The sequence below is a fragment of the Terrapene carolina genome, unplaced genomic scaffold (genome assembly GCF_002925995.2).
Source record: "Terrapene carolina triunguis isolate 2854851 unplaced genomic scaffold, T_m_triunguis-2.0 Scaffold517, whole genome shotgun sequence".
Classification (NCBI taxonomy): Eukaryota; Metazoa; Chordata; order Testudines; family Emydidae; genus Terrapene; species Terrapene triunguis.
This window is the reverse complement of record NW_020664868.1, coordinates 4,567,858-4,580,130: the sequence shown is the minus strand read 5'-3', so window position 1 is coordinate 4,580,130 and position 12,273 is coordinate 4,567,858. Positions and strand designations below refer to the sequence as shown.

Below are 12,273 nucleotides of genomic sequence, written 5' to 3'. Positions count from 1 at the left end.
CGGGCACTGGCTGTGGGGGAAGCTCCCGGCTACTCCAGTACTGGTCTTGGCGCTGTGGGGAGGGGAGGGCGCTGGCTGTGGGGGGAATTTCTGGCTTCTCCATTCCCAGTCTCACCCAGCAGGGGGTGCTGTGGGGAGCAGGCGCTGGCTGTGGGGGAGCTCCCAGCTACGCCAGTCCTGCTCTCACCCAGCAGGGGGTGCTGTGGGGAGCAGGGTGGGAGCGCTGGCACCGGGGGGTGATGCTTTCTCCTCCCCATGTATAAAGCACCACTCTCCCTCCCCTATGTAAACACCAGCCCTGCTGCAGGGGCTCCCAGCCCATCCCCAGGGCAGAGGGTACCAGTGGGGAGTGGTGCCCCCTGACCTCCCCATGGGTAACTTACTCTCTCTCCCCCAGGTTAATTTTGTCATATTCCTCCGTATCATTAAGATCCTGGTCTCCAAACTCCGGGCTCACCAGATGCGCTACACGGACTATAAGTTCAGGTAGGCAGGGGCTACCCCTCGCGGCACCCCCAGCTGGGAGCCCCTGCTCCCTGCAGCAGCATTGACTCTGGCTCTTAGATCTGGCAAACTTAGTGTGGTGGTAGCACTTCCAGTGGGACAAATCCAGGGAACAGGGCAGGGGCTCACTCGGGGCGCTCTTCTCCGACACTCAGTGCTGGCCTCAATGTCCCAGTGGGGCACTAGGGGGCGCTGTGCTGCAAGGTGGGGTGGGGGCTCCCTAGAGGGCGCTCTCCCCTCGCAGTCAGTACTGATCCCAGGGCTCCAATGGGGCATAGGAGGTGCTGGGCTGCAGGGTGGGGTGGGAGCTCAGAAGGGGGCATTTGTGATGGGATCTCCAGCAAAGGCGCCGACTCCATGGGTGCTGAGGGGCTGCAACACCCACGGGGAAAAATTAGCGGGTGCTCCGCACCCACCTGCTGTCAAGCTCCCCCTGTCCCCACCCCCTCCTTGCCTCCTCCTCCCCCTCCCAGCGCTTCCCACCCGCAGCCTAACAGTTGTTTGGCGGTGCTTAGGACTTTCCGGGAGGGAGGGAGGGAGGGAGGGGGAGAAGTGGGGACACGGCGCACTTGGGGGAGAAGGTGGTAAAGAGGCGGGGCAGGGGCAGGGACTTGGGGGAAGGGGATGGAATTGGGGGGGGCAAGGGTGGTGCAGGAGCCGGGGGGGTTAGGGGCAGGGGGGTTGAGCACCCACAGGGCAGAGGGGAAGTTGGCGCCTATGATCCCCGGGGTACAACCTGGGACTGTGGGACCGCTGTGCCCCCTTAACTCTCCACCCAGCGCTGTCTCACACAAAGCTATGCCAGTGACAAACAGCAAAACCCCTCCAGGCGCCGTGATCGCTCAGCCACCAGCCTGTGGAGCCTACACCCAGCCAAACTGCATGAATGCTCCCTGAGCCATTCATGAATCCTACAGAGAGAGGCACCAGCCAGTCACCCCAGCCCCCAGCCTGCCACCCCAGAAATATACCAGCATACGCTGCTCAAGATGCCCTTGGAACGTGCAAACTCATTAATTAGTTCACCACTTGCTCAAAGGGAAGTGGCCATGCATCAGCTTTTGTAATCTGAGCTGAGATTCCCCAAGTACTTCAGCCGAGAGCACACTGTTCTAGGTAAAATAGAAAACAGATTTATTAACTCCACAAAGACAGATTTTAAATGATTCTAGGTAGCAGGCAGAGAGACCCAAGTTGGTTACATAAGAAATAAAGAGAAACCACAGTCTAAATTCAACAAACTATGTGGGATTTGAATCAAGCAGGGTCTCTTGATTCAACCCTAACAGATGTTTCAGCTCCTCAGTACAAAGACTGGGTTCCCTTCCAGCCTGGGACCAATCTCCCCAGTTCAAAGTCTTTGTCTTCCAGATGTTGAGATCAGGGGAAGAGGCCAAGTGATCATAGAATGTCAGGGTTGGAAAGGACCTCAGGAAGTCATCTAGTCCAACCCCCTGCTCAAAGCAGGACCAATCAATCCCCAGGCAGATTTTTGCCCCAAATCCTTAAATGGCCCCCCCTCAAGGATTGAATTTACAACCCTGGGTTTAGGAAGCCAATGCTCAAACCACTGAGCTATCCCTCCCTCCCACCCAATGATGTCACTGTCCCTCTTTTATACTTTCTTCCATCTGCTAGAACGCTCCTTGCTGTGACATGGGGGTCAGACAGTCTCCAGTGCGTACCTCGGTAGTTCTCAACCTTTCCAGTCAACTGTACCCCTTTCAGGAGTCTGATTGGTCTTGCGTACCCCAAGTTTCACCTCACTGAAAAGCGACTTGCTTACAAATTCAGACCTAAAAATAGAGCAGTGTCACAGCGCACTAATACTGACCAATCACTGACTTTCTCATTATTACCATACAATTATCAAATACATCAGTTGGAATATAAATATTGTACTTACATTTCAGTGTGTATGACATAGAGCGGTATAAACCAGTCCATCATCTGTATGAAATTGTAGTTGGTACTGACTTTGCTAGCGCTTTTAATGTAGCCTGTTGTAAAGCTAGGCAAACATCTAGATGAGTTGATGTACCCCCTGGAAAGCTCTGTGTGCCCCCAGGAGTACCCGTGCCCCTGGTTGAGAACCACTGGCGTCAGGGCCGGATTAACTCTCCTGTGGGTGCGGGGCTATTAGATTTTGTGGGGCCCCTGTATACAAGTCTTTTTCCTAATTTAAAAGAAAATGATGACAATTATGACATCGAGGCTATTAACGCTATACTAAACTTGCCTTTTAATTAACATAAAGCCATTCTGTGGTTACATTTCAGTCTTAAAACATGTAGAATATAGTTAAGTTAATTCAAAATAGCCTACTTCTTACCTTAGAACAGCTGATATATTCGTTTCTTTCTGGGAGGGAGTTTGGGTGCAGGAGGGGGCTCCAGGCTGGGGCAGAGTGTTGGGGTGCAGGAGAGGGTGAGGGGTGCGGGCTCTGGGAGGGATTTGGTACAGGAGGGGATTCTGACCTGGGGCAGGGGGTTGGGGTGCAGGAGGGGGTGCGAGGTATAGGCTCCGGCCGGGAGGCGCTTACCACAGGTGGCTCCTGGCCGGCGGCGCAGCAGGGCTCAGGCAGGCTGCCAGCATGCTGTGGCCCCACGCCGCTGCTGGCATGTCTCTGCACGCCCCTTGGGGGAGGGAGACAGCGAGTAGGGTGACCAGATGTCCCGATTTTATAGGGACAGTCCTGATTTTTGGGTCTTTTTCTTATATAGGCTCCTATTACCCCCCACCCCCGTCCCGATTTTTCACGCTTGCTGTCTGGTCACCCTAACAGCGGGTCTCCGTGCGCTGCCCGCGCCCGCAAGTGCCACCCCCGCAGCTCCCATTGGTCGGGAACCGGCCAATGGTAGCTGCGGGGACGGTGCAGGGGGTGGGGGCAGCGCACGACATCGCCTCCGCCGCCCCGCCAGGGGCCACAGAGACGTGCCAGCAGCCAGCCCCTTCCGGGAGCGGTGTGGGGCCACGGCATGCAGGCAGCCTGCCTGACTCCTGCTGCGCCGCTGGACTTTTAGCGGCCTGGAGATCGCGATCGACTGGCAGAGGCTCCAGGATCGACCAGTCGATCGCGATCGACGGGTTGGTGACCACTGAATTGTCTATAATTATGGATTTATGTTTGCGGGGCCCCCCTTAGCCCGAGGCCCTGGGCGTTAATCTGGTCCTGACTGGTGAACATGCCCTTTCTCAGGAGCTTTTGGGAGAGTGGATTCTTCCTGATGGGCCATTAACACCTGTCTGGCCAGGGATAGATGCTCCTTTGTTGTCACTGAAAGGCCAGCTGTGGGCGTTCCCAACCTCACACCGTATTTCAGTAACACACACATAGCACAACTTCCTAACTTCCCATCCGCTAGGACACACAACCCAACAGGAGACGCATGTTCAACAGATCAAGACTTTTAAAATGATACCTCACAAGGCGTTGCACAAAACACATCGTCATCATCTCCCCATGGTGAATATGGGGGCTCCAGGGTGCTACTTGGAGGTACAGAGTGTCACAGCACTCTTCCCTGGCAGTCAGTGCTGGCACCAGAGGGGCACTAGGGGGCGCTGTGCTGCAGGGCATGGGGCAGGAGCTCTGTACGGGGTGCTCTCCCTTCACAGTCAGTGCTGACCTTATGCCCTAGTGTGGTGCTGAGCTGCAGGGAGCGGGGCGGGGCGGGAGCTCAGCAGGGGGCGCTGGGTTGCAGGGAGCAGGGTGGGGGCTCGGCAGGGGGCTCTAGGCTGCAGGGAGCGGGGCGGGGGCTCAGCAGGGGGCGCTGTGCGGCAGGGAGCTGGGTGGGGGCTCAGTAGGGGGCGCTGGACTGCAGGGAGCCGGGTGGGTGTTCGGCGGGGGGCGCTGGGCTGCAGGGAGCGGGGTGGGAGCTCAGTGGGGGGCGCTGGGCTGCAGGGAGCCGGGCGGGGGGTGCGGGGCTGCAGGGAGCCGGGTGGGGGCTCGGCAGGGGGCGCTGTGCTGCTGGAAGTTCGATCTCATGGCCAAGACGCAGAAAGCCTGGTCCGTGCCCCAGCTGAGGCCAGGGACTATCCCATGACACCGTGGACACCCGGAGCATCAGCCGGATGCACTGAGCGGTCTGAGAACTGGCCCTGCCACCTGGGGGGCTGGGAAGACGCCAGGCTGGGATCCCAGCCCCGCTGGGGGAGGCCCACACCCTGCGGCTGGTTCCCTTAGCATTGCCTCGGAGGGCCGTGCGGTCTGGCTGGGCTCTGGGCTGCGGCCAGCTCGGAGCTGACCTGCCCCGTGGGACGACTGTGGGGCTTGGCAGGGGGGCAATTCACCCCCCGCTTCCCTGTTGCTCTCTCCCAGGCTGGCCAAGTCGACGCTGACCCTGATCCCGCTGCTGGGCATCCATGAGGTGGTGTTTGCCCTGGTGACGGAGGAGCAGGCCCAGGGGACGCTGCGCTACATCAAGCTCTTCTTTGAGCTCTTCCTCAGCTCCTTCCAGGTAGGGAGCAGAGCCGGGCACCCCCAGGGCTGGGGGGTGGGGGCTGGGGCAGAGGGGTGCCGGGGCCATCCAGCCCCGGAGGAATGGGGGTGAGGGAACAGGGACCGGCCTACGCAGGGGCTGGGCTTCAGCTCTGGGGATTGTTTGCAGGTGCCTGCTATTGGGTTGGACAGAGACGTGTTCCCCAGCATCCCCCACTCAAGCCACGTGGGATGCTGTAGGGTCAGCCCCCTGGCACCCAGAGGCCTGCGAGGCACAGGTGTGGTGCCGCCGGCTGAGCAGGGAGCTGGCCGAGGGCAGCTCCACGCCGAGCAGCCGTGGAATCCGGCCTGGGCATGGAGCCTCCGGAAAGGCAGCTTCACCCCACCTCTCCACCCCTGGTGTGTCCCAGGGGACCTGGGCCCAGCCCTGCCTTTATCTGCTCTTGTCTTGCAGGGTCTTCTGGTGAGCATCCTCTACTGCTTTGTCAACAAGGAGGTAGGTTCCCCACCACCACCACCAACAGGAGCTGACAGAGCAGTTTCTGATTCCCCTTCACACGCCGCAGTGCTGGCTCCCAGGCGAAAGGGTGGGGGCCAGCGCCCTTCCCAGAAAGTGGTGGGTGAGAGATCACGCGGGGCAGGCATGCCACGGGGCGCTGGCAGCAGAGCCGGGCTGGGGAGTAGAGGCAAGGCATTGCACAGCAGCTAATGCGTTATTATTTATCGGGGAGGGGTGGAGGGGCCTGATGGCCAAGGCTCAGCTGATGCTACATCTCAGTGATGACCCCTTTGCAGGGCTGGAGTGGATCTATTCAGGCCGGATCTTCTGCTGGTGTAAACTTCAAGGGAGCTCTGCCCATTGACACCAGCAGGGATCTGGCCCGTTGACTCCAATGGAGCTACGGCCCATTGACCCCAGCTGGGATCTGGCCCGTTGACTCCAATGGAGCTACGGCCCATTGACACCAGCTGGGATCTGGCTCGTTGACTCCAATGGAGCTACGGCCCATTGACATCAGCTGGGATCTGCCCCGTTGATAGTGAACACCTTTCTTTGCATACAGCTCCCTCTCTCTCTCTCCATTTACAAGACACAATGGGATACCAATATCACACCATCATTTAACCCCCCCGCTGGCTTGTGTGAAGCCTCTTGCACTGCTATGGCTTCCCCCTGCCCCCCCATGAACCAAGGGTCTCACCCCGTCCCCTGGGCATCACTTGACCCCCCCGCCTCCTTTTCTCTGCCCTGCTTCAGGTCCAGTCTGAGATCCGGAGGAAGTGGCAGAGGTGCCAGCTGGGCGCGAACCTGCTGGAGAAGCCCGGCCACAGCTGCAGCCACGGGCCGTCCTGCCGCTGCCAGCAGGGCAAGGCCTCTGAGGTGGGCTGCCCCCGGCGCCCCAGCCCCCCGGGGAAGAGGGGAGCAGAGGCGGCGTCCAACTGTAGCTCGGAGAACTCCACGGGCGGCTCCCAGCTGCAGCAGCAGCAGCGCCGCCCCTACGCCAGTACCACGGGCAGCAAATCCTACTGCTACATCCCGGTCCAGACGCAGCCGGCGGGCAGGCTGGGGGGCAAGGAGCTGCTCCCCAGTGCCAGGGAGCCGGGGGACAAGAAGATCTCGGAGAGCTGTTGCTAAAATCAAACTCGGGGCCCTTCCCGCCTGCTGGACCAGGGGCCGGGAGAGAGGAGCCGGGTTCTGGACTCCTTCAGACTTTCCCTGTCTTGGGCAGAGGGCCGTCACTGAACCACTAGGGATGGAGGGAAGGGGGTGTTGGGGGTGGGGCATGGCGCACAGGGCACCTGGATACCCTCACTACCTGGTATCCTTACCGCAGGGCACGGTGCCCCGCTGGAGTGCCCGTGGACAAATGCCGTGGGCGCGTATGAGTCCACTGTGGCCCACAGCTGTTGCTGAGACTCGGGGGACGTCCAGCTGGGGTCTATGCAGAGGCACGTCTCCTTGGGCCTGAGGTGGGCACACCCAGCCCCCTGGGAATCCAGCCCCCCACCTCCCTTGTAGGGGGCTCCCTGGATACTGTGGAGCCGGCATAAGGGCCCTGCTCTCAACCTCCTGTGTAGAGGCGACTCAGGGCGCGGCCAGAGAGCACTGCACTGTGGCTATTCCCCGCCCCCACGAGGGCCCATAGGGGGTGGACCAGGGGCATGGCCAGATAGCACTGCGCTATGGCTATTCTCTGCCCCCCGTCCCCCTCAGGCCTATAGGGGGCGGATAGAGGGTGGAGCTGGAATCCACTGTGTGCTGTAGGTATCGGGCCCTTAGGACGTGGAGCAGCAGTTAGATCACCCCTGAGGTCTCCCTGAGGGGCCAGGCAGGGCCTAGAGAGTGCATTGGAGCTTAAGTCCACCTCCTGCCGTCCTTGCCTCAAGTACAGAGATGGGGAAACGGGCCCTGGATGTGTGTCCACCTTTTTTGAATGGCCAGTGGCTCCTGACCTCGGTGACACCCTGTGGCAGTGAGTTCCACAGGTTAACTGTATGTGGCATTAAAAAAAGCGTTGATTTTCTTGCATGTGTTGCCTTTGAATTTGATGGGATTTGAACCCGCAGAGTGTGGGGTGCTACCTGTGTAAGTGCAAGGCTTATAGAGGTGAGTGGGAGGGTGTGATGGGTTGGATCACAGAAACCCCTTTGGGACTGCCAACTGATGTGCTGAGACTACTTCTAACCCGTTTTCCCTGGCCGCTTGGGACTCCAGAACCTTGCCAGTTTGAGCCAGACATGCTACCCTGCTACAAACCCAGACCCAGGTCTGAACCACATCCCCCAAACGCTGCAGGCTTAACTGAAAACAGCTTAAGAAGTGTTCCTGTCTCCAACACTCAGATGCCCAGCTCCCAATGGGGTCCAAACCCCAAATAAATCCGTTTTACAATTCATAAATTGTCCACCCTCTATAACACTGATAGAGAGATATAGATTCATAGATTCTAGGACTGGAAGGGACCTCGAGAGGTCATCGAGTCCAGTCCCCTGCCCGCATGGCAGGACCAAATACTGTCTAGACCATCCCTGATAGACATTTATCTAACCTACTCTTAAATATCTCCAGAGATGGAGATTCCACAACCTCCCTAGGCAATTTATTCCAGTGTTTAACCATCCTGACAGTTAGGAACTTTTTCCTAATGTCCAACCTAGACCTCCCTTGCTGCAGTTTAAGCCCATTGCTTCTTGTTCTATCCTCAGAGGCTAAGGTGAACAAGTTTTCTCCCTCCTCCTTATGACACCCTTTTAGATACCTGAAAACTGCTATCATGTCCCCTCTCAGTCTTCTCTTTTCCAAACTAAACAAACCCAATTCTTTCAGCCTTCCTTCATAGGTCATGTTCTCAAGACCTTTAATCATTCTTGTTGCTCTTCTCTGGACCCTTTCCAATTTCTCCACATCTTTCTTGAAATGCGGTGCCCAGAACTGGACACAATACTCCAGCTGAGGCCTAACCAGAGCAGAGTAGAGCGGAAGAATGACTTCTCGTGTCTTGCTCACAACACACCTGTTAATACATCCCAGAATCACGTTTGCTTTTTTTGCAACAGCATCACACTGTTGACTCATATTTAGCTTGTGGTCCACTATAACCCCTAGATCCCTTTCTGCCGTACTCCTTCCTAGACAGTCTCTTCCCATTTTGTATGTGTGAAACTGATTTTTTCTTCCTAAGTGGAGCACTTTGCATTTGTCTTTGTTAAACTTCATCCTGTTTAACTCAGACCATTTCTCCAATTTGTCCAGATCATTTTGAATTATGACCCTGTCCTCCAAAGCAGTTGCAATCCCTCCCAGTTTGGTATCATCCGCAAACTTAATAATCGTACTTTCTATACCAATATCTAAGTCGTTAATGAAGATATTGAACAGAGCCGGTCCCAAAACAGACCCCTGCGGAACCCCACTCGTTATGCCTTTCCAGCAGGATTGGGAACCATTAATAACAACTCTCTGAGTACGGTTATCCAGCCAGTTATGCACCCACCTTATAGTAGCCCCATCTAAATTGTATTTGCCTAGTTTATCGATAAGAATATCATGCGAAACCGTATCAAATGCCTTACTAAAGTCTAGGTATACCACATCCACAGCTTCTCCCTTATCCACAAGACTTGTTATCCTATCGAAGAAAGCTATCAGATTGGTTTGACATGATTTGTTCTTTACAAATCCATGCTGGCTGTTCCCTATCACCTTACCACCTTCCAAGTGTTTGCAGATGATTTCCTTAATTACTTGCTCCATTATCTTCCCTGGCACAGAAGTTAAACTAACTGGTCTGTAGTTTCCTGGGTTGTTTTTATTTCCCTTTTTATAGATGGGCACTATATTCGCCCTTTTCCAGTCTTCTGGAATCTCTCCCGTCTCCCATGATTTTCCAAAGATAATAGCTAGAGGCTCAGATACCTCCTCTATTAGCTCCTTGAGTATTCTAGGATGCATTTCATCAGGCCCTGGTGACTTGCAGGCATCTAACTTTTCTAAGTGATTTTTAACTTGTTCTTTTTTTATTTTATCTGCTAAACCTACCCCCTTCCCATTAGCATTCACTAGGTTAGGCATTCCTTCAGACTTCTCGGTGAAGACCGAAACAAAGAAGTCATTAAGCATCTCTGCCATTTCCAAGTTTCCTGTTACTGTTTCTCCCTCTTCACTAAGCAGTGGGCCTACCCTGTCTTTGGTCTTCCTCTTGGTTCTAATGTATTGATAAAAAGTCTTCTTGTTCCCCTTTATTCCCTTAGCTAGTTTGAGCTCATTTTGTGCCTTTGCCTTTCTAATCTTGCCCCTGCATTCCTGTGTTGTTTGCCTATATTCATCCTTTGTAATCTGTCCTAGTTTCCATTTTTTATATGACTCCTTTTTATTTTTTAGATCATGCAAGATCTCGTGGTTAAGCCAAGGTGGTCTTTTGCCACATTTTCTATCTTTCCTAACCAGCGGAATAGCTTGCTTTTGCACAGCTGTTTGCCCCCCCAGGTATTAATACATACTCTGGGTTAATTAATAAGTAAAAAGTGATTTTATTAAATACAGAAAGTAGGATTTAAGTGGTTCCAAGTAGTAACAGACAGAACAAAGTGAATTACCAAGCAAAATAAAATAAAACACGCAAGTCTAAACCTAATACAGTAAGAAAACTGAATACAGATAGAAGCTTATTGAAACATCTGAGGGTGAGATTTTATCACAGACTGGATACCTTCCTAGTCTGGGCCCAATCCTTTCCCCTGGTACAGCCCTTGTTCCAGCTCAGGTGGTAGCTAGGGGATTTCTCATGATTGCAGCCCCTTTTTTTCTGTTACACCCACTTATATATCTTTTGCATAAGGCAGGAATCCTTTGTCCCTCCTGGGTTCCCACCCCTCCTTCTAAAAGGAAAAGCACCAGGTTAAAGATGGGTTTCAGAGTAGTAGCCTTGTTAGTCTGTATCAGCAGAAACAATGAGGAGTCCTCGTGGCACCTTAGAGACTAACAAATGTATTTGGGCAGAAGCTTTCGTGGGTTAGAACCCACTTCATCAGATGCATGAAGTGGAAAATACAGGAGCAGGTATAAATACATGAAAGGATGGGGGTTGCTTTACCAAGTGTCAGGTCAGTCTAACGAGATAAATCAATTAACAGCAGGATATCAAGGGAGGAGAAATAACTTTTGAAGTGGTAACGAGAGTGGTCCATTTCAGACAGTTGACAAGAAGGTGTGAGTAACAGTAGGGGGAATTAGTATTGGGGAAAATAGGTTTAGGTTTTGTAATGACCCAACCATTCCCAGTCTTTATTCAGGCCTAATCTGATGGTGTCCAGTTTGCAAATTAATTCCAGTTCTACAGTTTCATGTTGGAGTCTGTTTTTGAAGTTTTTTTTGTTACCCACACCGTCTTCTCAACTGTCTGAAATGGACCACTCTCATTACCACTTCAAAAGTTATTTTTCCTCCCTTGGTATCCTGTTAAGTGAATTGTCTCGTTAGACTGCCCTCACACTTGGTAAGGCAACTCCCATCCTTTCATGTATTTATACCTGCTCCTGTATGTTCCACTTCATGCATCTGATGAAGTGGGTTCTAGCCCACGAAAGCTTATGCCCAAATAAATTTGTTAGTCTCTAAGGTTAAAGATGGATTCCAGTTCAGGTCACATGATCACATGTCACTGTAAGACTTCATTACCCACTTGCCAGCACAAACCTATACAGGAAGACTTACAAGTAAACAGAGCCATCTGCAGTCAATTGTCCTGGTTAATGGGAGCCATCAAGATTCCAAACCACCATTAATGGCCCACACTTTCCATAATTACAATAGGGCCTCAGAGTTATATTTCATGTTTCTAGTTTCAGATACAAGAATGATACATTCATACAAATAGGATGAACACACTCAGTAGATAATAAGCTTCGTAATGATACCTTACAAGAGACCTTTTGCATGAAGCATATCCCAGTTACATTATATTCACACTTATTAGCATATTTTCATAAAATCATATAGGGTGCAACGTCACAGAGAGGATCCAAACCAAAGTGCTGGGGGCTGGTCACCAGTTTATCCCTGTCTCCTGCCAGACCAGGATGATTAGCTTATCTCGCCTGGTGTCCCACCTCCTGCCGTAGCTCAGACAAGCAATGGGCAAGCGTGTGACCAACCCCCACTCTGTTAGTGTGTCGTACTCCAGAGCCTCGGACATGGGGGCGGGGGTGTAGAAGAGCCTCTAGAAATTGCACCGTCTCCCCCCTGTATTTAACTGAATAAAATGAAACCATGGCGACAGCGCCTCATTGCCACGGCCGCACAACTGCAGCAACAAGGCGTGGGGCTGCCTTCTAGCTCGCCCACAAGGCAGGGGCTGCACACCCGGGCTGCTGGGCCATCTGATCTGGGTCAGGATGGGCCCTGCTGGCTTTAACCCAGTGGCTGGTCAGACAGAGGGAGGATACAAGGCCTACTCCTGGCACCCCGGGTTGCTCCATCCTTAGCTCCAGCAGCAGGGCCGGGGCGGGGACCTGGGTCTGGGTCTGGAGGAGGTGGGATCTAGGCCTTGTTCCCCGGGCGTGGGTCACAGCTGCAATGCCCAGGCAGATTCCCAACCGTGGCTCTCCGGTGTCCCGTGCCGGCCACTTCCCCCCACGCTGGGACAATGGGCCCCAGGATGTGGGATCTGCCCCACTATGCCCCCGCCTTGGAGAGGAAACCCCTGACTATCGCTGATGAAAGAGATCGGAGATAGCGCATATGGGGGGGGCTGGGAGGAGAGGTCCAGAGACTACAGCCCCCAGAATGCCCCTGCCCCGGCCAGACCAGCGACTACAGCCCCCAGGAT

The 12,273-nt window shown here is 54.1% G+C and overlaps 1 protein-coding gene across 1 annotated transcript in view; it reads left to right on the top strand.

Moving 5' to 3' along the window:
• GIPR (gastric inhibitory polypeptide receptor) overlaps positions 1 to 6,618 on the top strand; it is a 45,270-nt gene extending 38,652 nt beyond the window's left edge. The window contains exons 11-14 of the mRNA XM_029913211.1: positions 398 to 486; positions 4,826 to 4,964; positions 5,400 to 5,441; positions 6,204 to 6,618. Of these exons, the coding sequence (XP_029769071.1) occupies positions 398 to 486; positions 4,826 to 4,964; positions 5,400 to 5,441; positions 6,204 to 6,581 (648 nt within the window). The 3' untranslated portion in view covers positions 6,582 to 6,618. The remainder of the gene's footprint in view (positions 1 to 397; positions 487 to 4,825; positions 4,965 to 5,399; positions 5,442 to 6,203) is intronic.
• Positions 6,619 to 12,273: the final 5,655 nt, after the last annotated feature.